Source organism: Chlamydomonas reinhardtii, chromosome 12, assembly GCF_000002595.2.
Source record: "Chlamydomonas reinhardtii strain CC-503 cw92 mt+ chromosome 12, whole genome shotgun sequence".
In the NCBI taxonomy this organism is placed as follows: domain Eukaryota; kingdom Viridiplantae; phylum Chlorophyta; class Chlorophyceae; order Chlamydomonadales; family Chlamydomonadaceae; genus Chlamydomonas; species Chlamydomonas reinhardtii.
In genome coordinates, this window is record NC_057015.1 from 7,053,681 (window position 1) to 7,071,074 (window position 17,394).

At 60.6% G+C, this 17,394-nt stretch overlaps 6 protein-coding genes across 6 annotated transcripts in view; 3 read left to right on the forward strand and 3 right to left on the reverse strand.

Annotated features, from left to right (window-relative positions):
• Positions 1–1,055: 1,055 nt before the first annotated feature.
• On the reverse strand, positions 1,056–3,585 carry CHLRE_12g559704v5 (uncharacterized protein). The gene has a single exon (XM_043069158.1). The coding sequence runs from the start codon at positions 3,339–3,341 to the stop codon at positions 3,120–3,122; it is 222 nt and encodes a 73-aa protein (XP_042918848.1). The 5' UTR covers positions 3,342–3,585; the 3' UTR covers positions 1,056–3,119.
• A 107-nt stretch (positions 3,586–3,692) lies between these two features.
• CHLRE_12g559600v5 (uncharacterized protein) lies at positions 3,693–5,718 on the forward strand. Its single transcript, XM_043069155.1, has 5 exons — positions 3,693–3,793; positions 3,934–4,172; positions 4,306–4,500; positions 4,681–4,752; positions 4,949–5,718. Exons 2-5 carry the CDS (start codon positions 3,996–3,998, stop codon positions 5,087–5,089), a joined length of 585 nt encoding a protein of 194 aa, XP_042918849.1. The 5' UTR covers positions 3,693–3,793; positions 3,934–3,995; the 3' UTR covers positions 5,090–5,718.
• A 5,280-nt stretch (positions 5,719–10,998) lies between these two features.
• CHLRE_12g559550v5 (uncharacterized protein) lies at positions 10,999–12,635 on the forward strand. Its single transcript, XM_043069151.1, has 4 exons — positions 10,999–11,116; positions 11,196–11,287; positions 11,405–11,609; positions 11,972–12,635. Exons 3-4 carry the CDS (start codon positions 11,406–11,408, stop codon positions 12,185–12,187), a joined length of 420 nt encoding a protein of 139 aa, XP_042918850.1. The 5' UTR covers positions 10,999–11,116; positions 11,196–11,287; position 11,405; the 3' UTR covers positions 12,188–12,635.
• A 24-nt stretch (positions 12,636–12,659) lies between these two features.
• On the reverse strand, positions 12,660–13,185 carry CHLRE_12g559553v5 (uncharacterized protein). Its single transcript, XM_043069152.1, has one exon. The coding sequence runs from the start codon at positions 13,153–13,155 to the stop codon at positions 12,739–12,741; it is 417 nt and encodes a 138-aa protein (XP_042918851.1). The 5' UTR covers positions 13,156–13,185; the 3' UTR covers positions 12,660–12,738.
• A 380-nt stretch (positions 13,186–13,565) lies between these two features.
• Positions 13,566–14,437, forward strand: CHLRE_12g559554v5 (uncharacterized protein). Its single transcript, XM_043069153.1, has 2 exons — positions 13,566–13,695; positions 13,926–14,437. Exons 1-2 carry the CDS (start codon positions 13,636–13,638, stop codon positions 14,175–14,177), a joined length of 312 nt encoding a protein of 103 aa, XP_042918852.1. The 5' UTR covers positions 13,566–13,635; the 3' UTR covers positions 14,178–14,437.
• Positions 14,438–14,449: 12 nt separating this feature from the next.
• CHLRE_12g559555v5 (uncharacterized protein) overlaps positions 14,450–17,394 on the reverse strand; it is a 6,286-nt gene continuing 3,341 nt past the window's right edge. The window contains exons 7-9 of the mRNA XM_043069154.1: positions 16,672–16,795; positions 16,058–16,388; positions 14,450–15,859 (exon numbers count right to left, since the gene is read on the reverse strand). Of these exons, the coding sequence (XP_042918853.1) occupies positions 15,515–15,859; positions 16,058–16,388; positions 16,672–16,795 (800 nt within the window). The 3' untranslated portion in view covers positions 14,450–15,514. The remainder of the gene's footprint in view (positions 15,860–16,057; positions 16,389–16,671; positions 16,796–17,394) is intronic.

The window sequence follows — 17,394 nt, forward strand, 5'->3', positions numbered from 1 at the left end:
CACACTGTACGGACAAAGCATCCATCTTGGAGGCTATCCACACATATTTCCAGGACCAAGGGGCCACCATCACTGGGCCGCGCACTGGCAACTATAAACCCGAAGACAGACACCCGAACACCAGGTACCCTTTTGACCCCAGCAACAGAACCGCACCAGACACTTTCAAACTGCACAGTACATGCAGCCCGACTACCCACGCACTGCTGCCAAGCATCTCCGACAGCGCCAATTTTGACACATGCATAGACCACCTAAGCAGAAACAAATCCCCGGGACCCGACGGCATTCCAAACGAGCTACTACGCGCCCTACCGACACCCTTGCGCACGGCACTCCACAACCTACTTATCCTAATGTGGGTCAGGGCCCACACACCTGCCTCGTGGACTGCCAGCGAGACTGTCCTGCTCCCCAAACCTGGAGACCCCCTTCTGCTTAAGAACTACCGCCCTATTGCCCTGGCCAACACCACGTATAAGCTCTGGACTAGTCTCATCACGGTGGCCATCTCTGACATATCACACGACCTGGACCTGTTCAGTGAAACTCAGGAAGGCTTCCTACGCTACCGTAACACGGAACGCCAGACCTTAAACCTCGTTCACGCCCTAGAAGACGCCGGCCTGACTAACCAGGATATCTATGTTATGTACGCAGACTTCTCCAGCGCCTTCAACACCATATCACATGACCGCCTACTGGAAATTATGTGGGACCTGGGGATGCCCCATGACTTGATACGCGTCGTACAAAACCTTTACGCAAATGCCCGTACTTACATACGCACTGAACACGGCCTTACCTCCCCGGTACACATTGAACGAGGCACAGTCCAGGGCGACACACTCTCCCCTGTACTCTTTCTGATGTTTATCGAACCGCTTATACGGTGGCTCCACGTCAGTGCTCGTATCTTCCATCTACACTGTAGAAATGTGCCCAAAATCCGCCGAAGGCGGAGAAAAAATTTTGGGTTTGGGTGCCACGCATCTACGCAGTGTAGACGGTTTTGGCCGGTTTTGGCGCAAAAATGGGGGAAGCGTAGACGTTTTAGGGGGCTTGGGGGCTTAAGTGTAGACGCCGCGGTCAGGGTCATCTACGCATGTGTAGATGCCGGGTGCCTGAGGGCATCTACAAGATACGAGCACTGCTCCACGTAGGAGGCCGCGGCTACTCCTACGGCTGCTTACCAAACCACCTCAACAACAGGTACCACTGCTCCTCAGCCGCCTACGCCGATGACCTGGCGGTGCTTACAAACACCTTGAGCGACCTACGCATTCAATGCGACAAAATCCACCGCTACTCGGCATGGGCGGGCCTCCAGGTGAACCACGCCAAATGCCGAGTCACGGGAATCCTGCACCGAAGAGCCCAGCAGGACAAAGGCCTGAACGGTCCCACCTGCAACCGTACCCTCAAATCAATGCTTGAGAACAAAATCCACATTGGCGACAAACCTGTGCCTTACCTCCCCGCAACCGAACCCTTCAAATACCTGGGAGTACAGATAACCATGAACTTGCACTGGGGACCCCAGTTTGCCTACCTATGCGATGCCATCAAAGAAAAAAGTGCCAACCTGCAAACGTCTCTCGCGTCACCAGAACAATGCCTGCGAATTATAAAATCCTGCATACAGTCTATGGCAGCATACAGCTTTGCGGTTATGCCGTACACGGAGAACGACATCCGCACCCTTGACGCCATGATTGCGCGGCTGGCAAAGAAGTGTTACCGCCTCACCCCTGGGTTCCCGACACGTGCCACACTTGCCCCTGCGGACATGTCAGGCCTTGGGGTTGGCTCCCTCCTGCCCTTATATGCCCAAAAAGCCACACGGGCTTTGACCCTTGCCCTGAACGACCCCGGCAGACTAGGCATGGTCACGCATGCCCTGCTGGAACTACAAAGCCGCATCGCCGGCACGGCAGCCATACACAAACTACGTCGGGAAAGCCACTTCTACACCACACTCAAACAACTCAGTATCATGCGAGAATACGACATCACCCTGTGGGACCACGGAGCGCCGTATGCCGGCCCCATCAACACCATCATCCAAGCAGTGAACCGTAACCCCCGACCCATCCCACACCACCTCGTACATACGCTGGCGCAGGCCGGCCTGGACCTCAGAGCCCTGATAAGCACGGAACGCACGAAAGAAGGCCTAACCTGCCTGATTCCCTCCGATTGCCTGTTCCTCCGCCTCCCCCGCAACCAATGCAAACGTCAACACCGTATCGCGCTGAACAGGCTGAGCCTATGCCTTAGTGCCGAAGGTGCCCCAGCCCGCGCGGCTCCATATGACCAGCCGGAGACCTACAACTGCCACCTGCCCCTCCCTCAGCAATACCGTGCCCTCCCGGCGACACCCGCCTTCGCGGCCCTGCTCCCGCAATCCGCCACAGCCACCGGCGCCCCCCAGACCACTCTCATGGCCCACCGTCAACATATGACCACCCTACACCCCGAGCCAAACTCGACCCAACCACACGCGCCCACCGCTTTTAACGCAACCGCACCACGCGCACCCCGGGCCGCCCAGCCCCGAGGCGTGCCCACGCGCCAAGCTGCCCTCACCCGCCACCTTCGCCCCGTTGAGACTGCATGCGCACTGGCGACCATACCCGCACCACCGACGCAGGCAGGCACGCCCGACCCGAACCACACCGCCACACCCATCGCCCTAGCCCAGGGTACAGCACCCACCCTGCCCCCCGCCGACGCTCCAGCCACGCAGCCTGAAACCCAAACCAACACCAACAAACGCAAGCGGATTAAACTGCAGGTTAAGAAAGTGAAGGGACCGTCCGCCTCTAAACGCCTGGAACGGAGAATCGAAGCGGAGCCACGACACGACCCACTTGAATGCGCTTTAAATTGCAAGAGAGGGCTTTCGTGCACTACCCTACCTCACAACCATCCAACATGGTCGCCCGTGTCTGCAAGCTCCTTATCAAGGATCCCGACCATCCCAACAAAGTCTACCATCAGTGGGCGACAACGATTTCGCCTGGAACGTTCAGGGGGGATCTTCTCCCCGAGACGGACTCCACCGTCAATTACAAGCTCTCTGTGGACCCCGAGGACCCCGAGGACCCCGTGGAGTATTATTCGCCGGAGCAGGTTCTGGCGTTTGCTCTCGAGTACCTGGCCAGCGGCTCTGACGGGCCCGCCTGCCCCCTTCCCTGCGCCTCGTGGGATGCGGAGAAGCAGAGGCTGACCCTCACCATTGTGCGCGAGTCCAAGCAGGACCCCATCAAGAAGCCCAAGAAGAGCAACGCGAAAGAGCCCATCACTCGCGTGCGAACGCCGGACTCCGCGCTGTTCATGGAGGCCGTCCGTCGCTTCTACCCCTTCGCCAAGCGCGGCCCTGGCGAAGGCCCCCGCCTGCTCAACACCAGACTGGCCGCCAATGGCGAGTTGAAAAAGTATTGGCAAGACAAGATGGCCGCGGCCTACGCCTGGAGCCTGAAGCGAGGCATCACGTTGTCGCGCGAAGACTTCCAGGCCGACTGGACAAAGTGAGTTTTTGTTCTTCTGTATTGGCATGGGAAGGACGCTAGAATGCGGAGGAATGTCAGTAGCATGAGCGATGAGGAATAGGGGGATGAGAGTGGACTTGACCGCGTTGACTTGTTGAACTGACCGTAGTTAATTCTTTATACATAATGTTGCTTCATCCTACTACTCTTTCACAACATATCCAGGAAGGCAACCGACTTCAACGCCAAGCGCACCACTTACGAGAAGACGACCGCAGCCGCCCGCGCTGTCAAGGACAGTGAGTCTGCTTTCTAATTGTATATACTGTATAAGCACCTTGCAATGAGTGCGTTGAGAGACATGCGCGAGAGGCAGACTTTGCGTCAGTTTGACCTGGACCTTCTGCTCCATCCTCCATCCTCCACTGCGTGCTTGCAGAGAACCAGCCCAAGAATGAGCGTGGCTGGTACAAGAACGCATGGCGCAGCCAGTGGGGCAAGATGTGGGACGGCTACAAGCGCGACCCTGTGCGCTTCACGGCTGGCGAGAAGCAGACGCTGACGGAAGAGGAGGTCGGTCTTTGCAAGGAGCTTGAGTCTTTGCTGCCAAGCCGGGCTTCCGCGAGCGTCAAGGACGCCAAGGTGTCCTACGGTGCCATCGACGCCGGGGGCCTTCTGGTGGGTTACTTTCTTACATAGCCAGACTGTCAGTGCGTGCTTCGCTTACGAGCGCATCCTTACTGCTGATATGACCAGGCGCGGTTGTTGGTGAATGTCTGTTGCGCTTACACAACTCTGCTGCTTCTTGCAGGGACCGCTGGCCAAGGCCTTGAGCGGCCTCTCTTCAAAGACCAAGCGCTCCTCTCTGGGGTCCACAGGCGCCGTCGACGTCGCCGCCGCACCCCAGCCCAGCCCGCCCATGCCCCCGCCCATGCCCCCGCCCATGCCCCAGTCCAGCCCAGGCGCCATCGACAAGCTGGCCGCGGCGGGTGCCGAGCGCGTGAAGGTAAGACCACTGTGATCATGTTCTCTGCGCGCGTCGTCTAATATGGCTCGCTGCGTAAGTCGTTTACTTCTGCACTGGAGATGGTCCCTTGCGGCATAGGTGCCAGGCACCACTGCGGACGGACCGTCCCGTCGTGCAAGTTCGCTTTCACAGCATTGCGGCACACTTGCTGTCATGCAGGCGCTGGGCGACAAGAAGCGGACGGATGCGAAGAAGCGCAAGGATGAGAGGACGGCCGAGGCGCCAGCTAAGGTGAATGGGGGATCGAGCTTCCGTCGTCTGGTTCAGGGTGTGTGTGGCAGCATTGTTGGTGCTCTCGGGTGGGGTTCAGCAGAATGCATTCTTAATGCATGTGGTTCTTGGTCTACGCCAGTGTACTCTTGCGTGTTTTCTTTCACCAATTTATGATGGCGAATCATTGTTGCGCCTACGCCCCCATCCCATGCAGAAGCACAAGGGCGATGAGGTGGTAGCCCCGGCTGCCAAGGCCAAGACCGATGCCAAGACTGCCGCTGAGGGCAAGGCTGCCAAGGTTCCGGCCGCGAAGGCTGGCAAGGCCGCCAGGGGCAAGGCCGCCAGGGGCAAGTAGACTGCCGATGCTGGTGCTACATGGATTGTACAATGTTCGGACTAGGCCTAGTACGGCTTATTCTGGACTTAGCTACCGAGCATTAGGATGTTTGGACCCTGTGTAGACCACCTAGCGGTAGTATGTTTGGACCCTGTGTAGACATCCACTCCAGCATGAGCGAGTGGCATTTGAGGACTGCTGTGCTGCATGTGCATGACAGTGAGACTGTGATGGGCGACAGAGCGCCTTTGACTGTGATGCACTTACTGTCAGATCGTAGTTGCGTGGAAAGCGAGTGAGATGGTCGGTTCAGGTAATCCTGAAACATGTGTGCAGCCAGGGTCCGCCGCAGATGTGGGATAGAGGCAGTGTAACGTGCTCTGGAATGAAGAGTTTCATGTGTTTCTCCGTGGATTGTACGGTTCCCCCGTGTTTCTGTTTTCGAATCGCGTCTCAAGACGCAGTGCGTCTCGTGCATCGCGTGTGTGTGAGACGCGGCGCGTCTAGGGTATCAGGCTAGCGTCTGGTGTGACGCATCGCGTTAGCTAAGACGCGCTCTCCATGCAATTGTACCGCGTCACGACTCGCGTTCCATTGCGTCTCGCAGACGCAGTGAAACGCGCTATCTGCAATGGTGCCCCGCTTCACTGTTTCTGGTTGCGTCCCCATCGCGTCTCTCCCGCGTCTCCCCCGCGTTTCCCCCTTAACGCGCAGCGTCTCGGCGCGTCTGACACCGCGTCTCACAGGTCAGACGCGGCCCAGACGCGCCCAGACGCGGTTTCCCGTTGTTATAGTGTACGCTACCGCGCCCACGCTACACTCGACAAATACCCACACACCTGACCACCCCGTATTTCCTAAACGACGGGGAACCACACAACCCAGTCCAAACCTACCTTCGCGACCACAATGCAACAAAGGCCCCACTGTGCGCGTATGACACGCCCGCCCGATGGGCACAGGCCGGAGACTTCATTATTGAACCTGAGCCCCCACGCTGGCCCACCATAACCGGGGCCGATCCCGCTAACCCTGACGACCCCCGTGAAGCTGACCCCGACCCCAATGGCATGTCCCGCAAAGCTTATATGCTGGCAGAACGTGCGCTCTTGAGACAACGCACACAACACCAAGACGGACGCCCACGCCTGATCACACGGTGGATGGGCATACGCGCGCAAGTAATGACTGGTGGCCTCCAATGGCCCAAGAATACCAGCGACGCCACACGCGCTGCCAGCCAGCTGATCTTCTCCCTCTACTATGACCTGGAATCCGTATCACACGTCCACGCTGGCCCAATCCACAAACTGATTGCTGCGCCGGCCCGCAACGAACGCCCTCAAACCGCCCTATACTATGAAGTGGCCTGGAAGCCGACCACCATTGTGCGCGGAGCCGCTGCGGCCTATACGATCATGAAATACACGGGAACACCACACGCTCACCTTGCCTACGGGCAGAGCTGCAGCCGGTACTTCGTACACATGCACTGGAACGTCACTAGCGAGCCCGCTAGCAAATGCCCTACACTCCAGGGATGGCGCGCCGCGCACGCTGCCCACCTCCAACGACTATCCAAACCCCCTAGCGAGCCTACGCCTCCCCCACCCCGCGACTCACACCTGTCACCAGCCCAGCGTCAGGGCCGGTGGACCCCACCAGACGTGGAAGGAGCGGCGCGCCGACGCACCACCAGACAGAACACTCAAATCAACACCAAACCGTGCAACCCGTACCACGACATCTACCCCACGGGCGCCTACACCATACAGATTACGGACACATACACAGATGCACAAACCCTTGCACATATACACGGCCCTGACGGACGCCACATTTCCAGCATCACCATGGGGACCCTACACACCCTCCACACCCGCTACAAACACGCCCTGGCCAGTAACCCAACCGAAACCGCATCTCTCCGTTCCCCAGGGGGTTTCCCCGAAGATGTTGCCAAATTACTCATCCGCACCCGTGTTGATGAAAAAGGCAAACCATGCAAAACAGCGCCGGCCCTCGAACGCTCCCTGCCGACGTGCCTAAAAACAACCCTACTCGACGCCTTGGCTGCGGCCCACCCCGACGAGACCAACCCGGCCCTCATGGAGCGCTTCGCCTCCCCACTCAACTGCTCCAACCGTGTATGCCAATACTGGAGTGCCCAACCGGCCGATGCCCTCTTCGGGGCCACAACGGACGCCCTGTCTGCCCCCTTCACCGGCCTCTCCATCGCCCACCCCGGCCCCAACCCCGCCGCGTATACCAAAGCTCTGGCATGGGCCGTGGCCACCACGGAACTGCTCGAAGGGCAGATGGATCCGGCCATCACCCTCATGGTCATCCCGCACAACCACAAGAGCCCCCACACCCGCCTCTTCAGTAGCCCTCATGTCACACACATAGCGTACCTCCCGCCAGACACACCCGCAACCAACCTAGATGAGGGGCTAGGCGACCTTAGCCCGGCCATCACCCTACGACACGGGTTAGACCTCCTACTCGTAGCCAACACAACAGGGGTGCAGGCCTTCACGGCCCGCAACAACCTTGCCAACCTCCAAGCCGCCCTTACAGACATCGGGGCCCAACCACCACGCCCCACCCGCACCACAGCCGCTGTAGCGCGATGGCCGCGCCGAATCACCCTCCCCGGAGACCGCCACCAACCCACCTCACGGACATACAGCCACCGAGCCCAAACCCGGGCGCGACAGGCAACACACCGCACCCCGCCAACACCCCCGGCCCCGCCCACCTGCACAGTCTCCCCGCCCATCCAAGCGGAACTGAACGCCCTCCGGGACCGCTTCCCGGCCATCTCCCGGCCGCTCTACGACGCGGCCACTGTCATCTGGACGGACGGGTCGTGCATCAAAATCGCAGTAGGAGACGACGGGGCCGAAATGAACCAGCTTGGAGCCTGCGCCTGGACAGCGACAACGGGCGAACCACTCTACGTCGAACCAGGCGGCCTGAACAGCACCAATACCATTCAGCGCGCAGAACTATCCGCCATCCTGGCTGCGCTAAGACACTACCGCCCCCGCGCGCAACTCCTGGGGCTGACTAAGCTAGTGATTGCCAGTGACTCGCTGGTCTCACTGTACCTTATACGCAGAGCAATTAGCGACCCAATGAAACTGACGCTGTCCAAACACAAAAACCTACTCAGCGACATTGTCAAGGAACTTAACGAGTGTGCCGACGAATTCCTCCCTGTCGTCTTCCTAAAGGTACGCTCACACACAGGCCTGGCAGGAAACGATGAGGCCGACAAAGGCGCGGCCCTGGTAGCCCAGCGTGACGCGGGCGCAATGAGCCAAGCGGTGCACCTGCCACCTGACGAGCCCTGGGCTAACATATGGTGGCCCAAACGGAACTCCGACAACTTTTACATCAGCGACCTGAACAGGGGAGTCCTGTCCTCACTACCCCCGCGGGCACAGCATGGATTCACAGACAGCACAACCGTCCTCGACAATTGGGCCGCCGCAGCAGATGGCGCGTGCCCTCAATCAAGCAACCTAACCCTGGCCAGCCCCGCCCGCCACCCCTGGCTGGTAAAACAAATCCTATATGCCAGATACGGCTACCTATTCAATGCCACCCTCAAACGCCGTTATGGACTGGGCGGAAACGGGTTGTGCCCCCTTTGCGAGGCACCCGACTCAGGAGGGCATATCCTTGGAGGGTGCTCTCAGCGGCAGATGAAAGGCGCATACATCAACCGCCACAACATAGCTGTACAGCGAGTGGCTAAATGCATCTCCAAAGGAAGCTATGGCGGGGGCTACATGGTAATGGACGCGGGCCCACTTGCGGACCTGCCCGAGTATGCATCTGGCCAAAGACCCCCTGCCTGGCTTTTCCGTAATGGCACACCCCCAGAGGTTATAGCCAGGCTCCGGCCAGACATTCTCTTCATCCCCGCCCTCGACACTACAACGACACAACGCGAAGACTATCGGCCACCCCGCAACCGCAGCCGCACACCAATCTATATCCTTGAAATAGGATACAGCTCTGACTCCCAACACCTACACAAACGAGAAGAGAAGTCCCAACAACACCAAGAACTCAAACAACTCCTAGAAGAAGCTGGATGGACCGTCCACTACTCACCCGCCGAGTGCATCGCCCTAGGCGTCACTGGTACCATACCCGCAAACCTGGTCCCACTCCTGACCACCCTAGGCGTGTCCCCCAAGGCGGCCAAAACCTGCGGACACAAGCTCCACCACCATGCCGTTAATAGTGCTGGAGGCATAATTAAAGCCCGCAGGATCATGGAATACGGGCACACGAGGACCCCAGGGTGATGTCCCCAACCGGCCCCCCTTGCGTGGTGAGGCGGCAGGGTAGGGGATGGGCCCCTACACTGACCCGCCTTGCGTTGCCCCGATAATCCACGCCAGGCCCTACGGGCCGGCGTTTCGATTATTATTATTATGGTGTGTGCTGTGTATGCCGGGAGCAGGGGCCACATAGTGGGGCTGGGCCGGGGCCGTGTCCGTGGTGTGTGCTGTGCATGCCGGGAGCAGGGTCGTGTCGGGGGCCACATAGTGGGGGCTGGGCCGGGGCCGTGTCCGTGGTGGGGGCGGGCGCTGGGACCATGGCCAATTCGGGGGCCACGTTGTGGGGGCTGGGCCGGGGCCGTGTCCATGGTAGGGGCAGACGCCGGGCCCGTTGCAGGCCTCCTCCGCTTGTCGTGTCCGACCGTGTCCCAATCACACCTCCCCTGAGTTGAATGCGGGGCTCGGCCCTTTTCCCAACTAATACAAAGCTGACACCCCTTGTACTTGTCCTGACCGCTTTTGGACGACTTAGTGGAGGTATACCCGGTCTACACCATCACGCATCTTCGCCTGACATCGCCTGTGCCAGCGTACGATGAGTTGGAGGTACAGAGCAAGGGATCAAGGGGGAGCAAGGGCACACGGGTCTGACGCTGGTCTGGAGAGGGGCAAAAACGTGTCCACACGTGTTTCTCCGCGCTCGCGCAGATTTAGCCTCCCTCTCTCCGGAGTTAAGTTATATGACATATAAGGATGTCAAAGTTTGGCTCCCGTCGCATTTTGTGAGGGTGCCTGTCGGCACATTTCGCGAGGCATGCTTTCGCCAGGGTCGCACTGTAAAGCCCCTGACCATCTAATCAGTTTTACAACTTATAGCATAGTCGACGGCAATCTAGTTTGGCGTTCAAGCAAACGGTCTGCGCGAGCTTGTCGAGCATGTTGACCGCGACATCACTTACTCGGCCACAAACATTTAAGGTCTCAGTAGTATTAAACAAATATGGATTGAACGCCGGTAGCTATTTCAGTGGTCAACCCGACCACCGTGTCCGACCGTGCCAAGCAGGCCAGAACGCACCCACCGGACGCCAGGCGGGTTTTAAGCTACTTGAGCTGCTGCCAAAAGTTGGGGTCTGATTCGCATCGCAAACCCTGTCAAACACCACATGCCGTTTGACCCCTTTTCCAGACCGGCGTCATACCCGTGTGGAGCCGGTGGAGCAAGGGGGAAGAAAACAATACCCGAGAAACAAGGAACACCAGAGCACCGATTATTCACGTCCGTGGTGCGTCCTGGCGGGGACAGCGGGATACCTCGGGTGGGGTTACCCGCGGAAGCGGGATTCGGCGCCGGGGGGCACCGCGGACACGGGATTCGGCGCCGGGGCGCACTGCAGGCAGCGGGATTCGACAGCGGGATTTGACGCCTGGGGGCATCCTCGGGAGCGGGATATTGCAGATGTCGGCACCGGGGGAAGCGGGATAGGAAGTGCGTGGTAGCGGGGTTGTGCGCGCAGGGCGCAGGGCGCAGGGCGGTGCGCGTCATGACATGGCACTCGCCCGGCGAGCACCTGCGCCGATTTTATGTCAAACTCCATCCAAACTGTTTGTTCATAAGTTGCCTTACATTACTTGCATCTAGTTGGATAATCGCTTGTAGTAACACACAGCGGTTGTGGAGCCACGCTTGTATGGTTTGCGCGCCTCTTCTTCGCAAGCGGTGTTTCTTCTTTGCGAGGCGTTGGTGAGTCCTGAAGCATGCCGCAAGACGCAACTTCGCGGACGGGCTTGGGCTAACAGGTGGTGGTCCTCCTTGTGGGCAGGATCCCTCCTCGGCACTTGCAGCCCGCCTGCATTGAAGGGCAGCGCACCGACAGCAGCCAAACGGGCTGAGAGTGGAGAACGGAGAGCGAAGGTAGGAAAACTGGCTGCTGCGCCTCTTGGACTGTTCGACACATGCAGTAGACCTGTTCGACACACGACATGCTGTGTCTGCAGTATTGTGCAATGGTGGTTTGATTGTGCGTTGCAGAATGATGCTCGCCAAGACTCGTGCTTCTATTGCTCCGCGCGCCCGTGCTCGCATCGTCGTGGTGCGCCTGGGCCGCGTCAGCATTTTGTGCCGCGCCTGGCCTTGGCCGGGCCGCGACAAGCCCTCGGCGCCGAGCACCTCTCCGCCAGCCGCTGATGTGACCATGGTGCTGACTGTGGTTGGCAGCTGCCTGACGCTGTTCTCGGTGAGCACCTGGACTCGTGTCGTCGGAAGCGTGGGTAAGGGGTTCTAGGCACGAGCCGGCAACAGGTTTGGAACGTGGGTATCCGTGGGGTGGGGGGCAAGAAGTTGGGGCACAGTGCTGCACTTGGATGTTTCTGGAAGGCATAGCTGACTGACTGTTGGTAGGGGCTGCCTATTGCGCAGCGCTCGCTCTGCCTCCTGTGGAGGGGTTGGGTGTGCAGAGGGTGGGGGGCCTTGAATTATCACGAAACCCAGTGAAAGGCGGGTAAGGGGTGTATGGAGCGTGCATCAACCTGCTGGCTTGCTTATTCAGCTTGCCGCTACCCATTCACTAAGCCCAACCTTCCCCTTTTGCTGCAACAGGCGCTGTACATGGCGCTGGCTGGGCTGAAGGCGGAGATCAGCTCCGATATGACAGATTTCAAAAAGGAGCTCCGCGCGGATCTGAGGCAGGCGGAGGACCGTTGGTACACGGTTTCCCGCGACACTGCCACTCTCAAGGCGGTCAGCGATGCCCGCACGCCGCCACCGCCGCCGTCGCCGAAGCAGGAGAAGCAACCAGACCAGCAACAGCAGTAGCTGCGGTCGATGTTGACCGCACTGCACGGCAAGCCGCTGTCGACGCGACTGGTTGCCTCATGGCCTGGCGGTGGAGGCAGCGGTGGTAGAGGCGACAGCGCAGCTGCAGCCTCTGTTGTGTCTGTGCCGGTCAGCCGATTGCTGGCGCCTAGGCTAGTGGCGGCCGGGCTGGTGGCGGCCGGGCTGGTGGCGGCAAGGCGGGCGATGTAGGGGAACTGCCGCCTTCAAGGCGCTCTGATCCGCGCTGGCGCGGATCAGAGAAGCATGTGCGGGATCCAGTGCTGGGGGTGTCGGCGGAGGCAGGTGGCGGTGGCGGGGCGTGTGCGCATCTACTTGGTCCCAAACGAGCGATGCAAGTGAAGCTGGAAACGTCTTGCTTACAAGAGGGGGCCAGTGTGATACGCATCAGTCCACGGCATCAGTCCCAAGTAGATGCGCACACGCCCCGCCACCGCCACCTGCCTCCGCCGACACCCCCAGCACTGGATCCCGCACATGCTGCTCTGATCCGCGCTAGCGCGGATCAGAGCGCCTTGAAGGCGGCAGTTCCCCTACATCGCCCGCCTTGCCACCACCAGCCCGGCCGCCACTAGCCTAGGCGCCAGCAATCGGCTGACCGGCACAGACACAACAGAGGCTGCAGCTGCGCTGTCGCCTCTACCACCGCTGCCTCCACCGCCAGGCCATGAGGCAACCAGTCGCGTCGACAGCGGCTTGCCGTGCAGTGCGGTCAACATCGACCGCTGTTGCTGCTTCTCCTGCTTCGGCGACGGCGGCGGTGGCGGCGTGCGGGCATCGCTGACCGCCTTGAGAGTGGCAGTGTCGGGGGAAACCGTGTACCAACGGTCCTCCGCCTGCCTCAGATCCGCGCGGAGCTCCTTTTTGAAATTTGTCATATCGGAGCGGAGCTCCGTTTTGAGATCTGTCATATCGGAGCTGATCTCCGCCTTCAGCCCAGCCAGCACCATGTACAGCGCCTGTTGCAGCGAAAGGGGAAGGTTGGGCTTAGTGAATGGGTAGCGGCAAGCTGAATAAGCAAGCCAGCAGGTTGATGCACGCTCCATACACCCCTTACCCGCCTTTCACTGGGTTTCGTGATAATTCAAGGCCCCCCACCCTCTGCACACCCAACCCCTCCACAGGAGGCAGAGCGAGCGCTGCGCAATAGGCAGCCCCTACCAACAGTCAGTCAGCCACGCCTTCCAGAAACATCCAAGTGCAGCACTGTGCCCCAATTTCTTGCCCCCCACCCCCCCGGCACTTCACTTCATATTTGATACACACCATCTCATGGATGGCTACCCCCCCCCCGATGGGGCTCGTGTACAGGTAGCAGGGTAGCCAGCAAGGTTAACACTGTACTCCTGCCCCCTCCCTCCCCAGGTGTGTGCGAAGTGCGGGCGGCGCTTACTCGGCAACGGGCAGCGCTGCCTGCAGGCGGTCGTACCATGGGGGGGGGCGTACGTGCTCACCAAGTCCAAGTGTGCAACCACTGCGGGACGGTGTGGGTGAGTCCACTTTGTGGGCGGGCGGCTGGCTGGGCGATGGATGGGTGGCTGGGTGGCGGCTCAGTGGGGCTCAGTGGGTGATGGCTGGCTGGGTGACGGCTCAGTGGGGCTCAGTGGGGCTCAGTCATGGGCTCAGTGGGGCTCAGTGGGTGATGGCTGGGTGACGGCTGGGTGACGGCTCAGTCGTGGGCTCAGTGGGACTCACTCACTCTACCCTCCCGACGGTGCAGGGACGTGACGTCAACTCCGCAACCAACATCCGGCACGCGCTGGTGGAGATGCTGCTGGGGCACAAGCGACCTGCATCGCTGCAGACTGGCGGCGGCGGCGGCGGTGGCAGCGGCGGCGGCGGCAGCGGCGGCGGCGGCAGCGGCAGCAGCGGGGGCGCGTGCGCGCATCTTGGTAGCAGAGGGGGCGGGAAAGGCCACGTGGAGGAGGAGAGCGCAGCGCCGCCCAAGAAGCGGCGCAAGCGCGCAGGCTGAGGAGCCGGCTGGCGGTGTCTAGGTAGCGGTCCGCGGTGGGGCTGGCAGGGCATGCGTAGCGGCATGACAAGTAGTGCGGCTGTTGACAACTGTGCTACGTCTGGCTGCGGTTGGCTCTGCTGTGGCATCGCGATTGCTAGGCACCTGGTTTGGCTATGTGCCTGTGGAAACCGACCCCGGCTATGTCCGGGCGATGAGGATAGCCGGGCGATGAGGTTGTTCGGCCTCAGACTGTGGAGGGGCTCAGCCCACACGGGTATGACGCCGGTCTGGGAGAGGGGTCAAACGGCACAGCCTGGTTACCTGCCTTGGCCTTGTCGTCCGGTCCCCAAACTCCGGCTATAGGTCAGGCACTACCCGACACGGCCTAGACTGGTCTAGCTCGCGTGGCGTCCGGGGGATGCGTTCCGCCCAGCTTGGCACGGTCGGCGACGGTCGTCAGGCCGACCTCCGAATCAGCTACCAACGTTCTGCAATTATCACCTTGATACTATAGAGACCTCAAATATTTTGTTTGCGGCCTATTCGGTGACGTCGCGGTGAACAGGCTTCTCAAGTCTGCGCAATTACCGCGCTTTGATGCCAATTATTGTTGCCGTCATCAAACATACATGCAAGGAGACTAGAAACATGCTCCCGGGCTTCAGAGTGCGACCCTGGCGAAAGCATGCCTCGCGAAATGTGGTGACAGCCACCCTCGCAGAATGCGAAGGGAGTCAAACTTTTGCATCCTTATATGTCATATAAGTTAATTCCTGAAAGAGGGAGGCTAAGTCTACGCGAGCGTGGAGAAACACGTGTGGACACGTTTTTGCCCCTCTTCAGACCGGCGTCATACCCGTGTGGGCTCAGCCCCTTTTCCCGTGACCGGGGAACACTTACTTGTCATCCTGACACCCTGCAGTACACAACGCCGCATGGACGTACACAGAACCACACTCCCAACCAATCACCTTCCTGCACATCTGGCCAAGCCATCCTCAGTACACGGGTTGCGCCCGAGCGCAACAAAGCATGAATACACCCACTCAGTAGTCCTTCCATTCATTACCCTAGCAGTCGGGGCCAGTCCCTGACAAGAGCCCTGCCCCACTTCCACTTCCGTCGTACGCCCGAAGCCCGACACACAACGCCGATTGGTACAGCCAACTGCCACACAACTGCCGTGGCAGCCGTGCATTACCGAGTGCCAAGCCGTCAGCACGTCAAAACCTTTACCATGAAGACAGGCGTGAAGGCAATAGTCAAGGTAATAGTCAGGCCCCTTGCGTCACACACATGTCCGTCCAATGCATGGGTCCAAATCGCAAAGCGGCTCCGCGCCCTCGGGCTCGCGGTCACCCCGCACCAGCCACGGCCACCGCAGCCACAATGTCGTCTAGCGCCGCCGGCACCGAAGTCAGCTGTGCATGCACGATGCCGAAGTACGACACCGCGTGCACGGGCGCCGTACCCGCCGGCTGTGCCGCAGCCCAGCGCCGGCATGCCGCCAACGACTCGTACGGCGCGGTTACGTCGCCATTGCCGTATAGTACTGCGGGACGGGCGTCGCTGACGAAGTCGGCGGCGGCAAAGGACAGCTGTACGGGCGCGGTTAGGCCGTACGAGTAGAAGCAGTACACGGTTACGTTGGGTGCGGCCGGGCTCATGTCGGGAAGGGCGGTCTCCCAGAAGACGGCGGCCTACAGGAAGGGGGGGGGCGCGGGAGGGCGAATTTCCGGTTGGACCACTCCCAGCCATATCAACCAAGGGAGGTCATTTGCAGCAGTAAGACACCTAAGACACAAGCATGCATCGACACAGGGGGTATTAAGGACAGCAGCGGCTGCCTGCGCTGCCTGCCTTGTAGCACGTGGCCGCACTGGCCACCCCGCTCTCACCTCTTCACCGCCCGCGTCCCGCAGCGCCTGACCCAGTTGGGAGGCGGTGTACTTGCGGCCTGTGGCGCTGTTGACAACCAGCACCGGCTCCTCCTCCAACTCCTCCTCCTCCAACTCCTCCTCCTCCTCCTCCTCCTCATCATCATCATCATCATCATCATCCTCCTCCTCCTCCTCCTCCTTCACCTCCTCTTCCTCCTGCTCCTCCACCTCCTCCTGCTCGGCCTCGGGCTTAGCCTCCTCCCCTCCGTTGACCTGCTGCACAACCTCCTCGCCAGCCCGCGCCTGCGACTCGGACCTCCGAGCCGTGAACCCGGGCGCCGGAAACGTCCTGCACAAATGCACCACCATGATAGCTTACGGTAGTTGGCAGGCGCACGGCACATGCACAGGGGCCACAAACACACCGCGTCAGCACCGCCTTCCCTTTCCGAACGCAGCGCACAGTTCTCCGTGCGCAGGGTTACATGCAAGAGCTGTCCCAGCCGGCACACCTCCCCCTCCGCCCTACAACTTCACTTCTCCTCAACCCATCATGAATGCAATCCCCCCTCTCCGCCTCTCCCCCCTCTCCCCCTCTAGCAGCCCGCTCACCCCGGCTCACTCCCCCTCACCAGGTCAGCGCGGGCAGTCCCCGCACCAGGCGCCTCACTGCGTCCCGGCCCAGCACTTGCTCCAGCCCCTCCAGCCGCCCCGACAGCAGGTCCCACACAGAGTGGGCAGTGCCCTCCCACACGCCTGGGTACGAGGGGTGGAGTGCGAGGGGTGGGATGCGAGGGGTGGAGTGCAACGGGTGGAGTGCGAGGGGTAGAGCGCGAGGGGCGGAGCGCGAGGTTGGAGCGCGAGGGGTGGAATGCGAGGGGTGGAGCGCGATGAGAGCGGGAGGTGGGGCTGGTGTGTCCGGAGGAGGTACGAAGCGAAAGCCATCTTCAACAAGCTCGACTACGGCGCCGCACTCCCGGCATCACCACTTACACCCCAGCATCCCGCCCCCCGGCTCGCGCCGCTCGTGCCGCACGACCTCGCTGCCCAGCCTCCCAGTAACCACACATGCACACAAGGGCTGGCCCACCCACCCACATGAGTTGGTGACCAGGCGCTCCACAGTGCGCCGCCTTCCAGGCCTCGGTGATACCCAGCGCCGCCGCCCCCGCCGCCCGCGTGTCCAGGAAGGCGGCGGCGTAACTGCACACCCAGGCTCACACCGTACAACACCACCCGCACGACCGACGGCAGCCGCCACATGCCATGGCAAACACGTGGGACCACAGGCGGGAGCGGCGCGGGAGCCTCACGGCTTCGTACTAAGCCATCCATATGCGCACTGGGCTGTACGG

Coding starts and splice junctions, on each gene's coding strand:
- CHLRE_12g559704v5 (XM_043069158.1), bottom strand. CDS start 3,341: ATGAACAGCGCGGAGTCCGGCGTTCGCACGCGAGTGATGGGCTCTTTC.
- CHLRE_12g559554v5 (XM_043069153.1), top strand. CDS start 13,636: ATGGGGGGGGGCGTACGTGCTCACCAAGTCCAAGTGTGCAACCACTGC. Junction 13,696..13,925: donor ACCACTGCGGGACGGTGTGG/GTGAGTCCACTT, acceptor CCGACGGTGCAG/GGACGTGACGTCAACTCCGC.
- CHLRE_12g559600v5 (XM_043069155.1), top strand. CDS start 3,996: ATGTGGGACGGCTACAAGCGCGACCCTGTGCGCTTCACGGCTGGCGAG. Junction 4,173..4,305: donor TCGACGCCGGGGGCCTTCTG/GTGGGTTACTTT, acceptor TGCTTCTTGCAG/GGACCGCTGGCCAAGGCCTT. Junction 4,753..4,948: donor CGGCCGAGGCGCCAGCTAAG/GTGAATGGGGGA, acceptor CATCCCATGCAG/AAGCACAAGGGCGATGAGGT.
- CHLRE_12g559553v5 (XM_043069152.1), bottom strand. CDS start 13,155: ATGGTGCTGGCTGGGCTGAAGGCGGAGATCAGCTCCGATATGACAGAT.
- CHLRE_12g559550v5 (XM_043069151.1), top strand. CDS start 11,406: ATGATGCTCGCCAAGACTCGTGCTTCTATTGCTCCGCGCGCCCGTGCT. Junction 11,610..11,971: donor GCTGCCTGACGCTGTTCTCG/GTGAGCACCTGG, acceptor TTGCTGCAACAG/GCGCTGTACATGGCGCTGGC.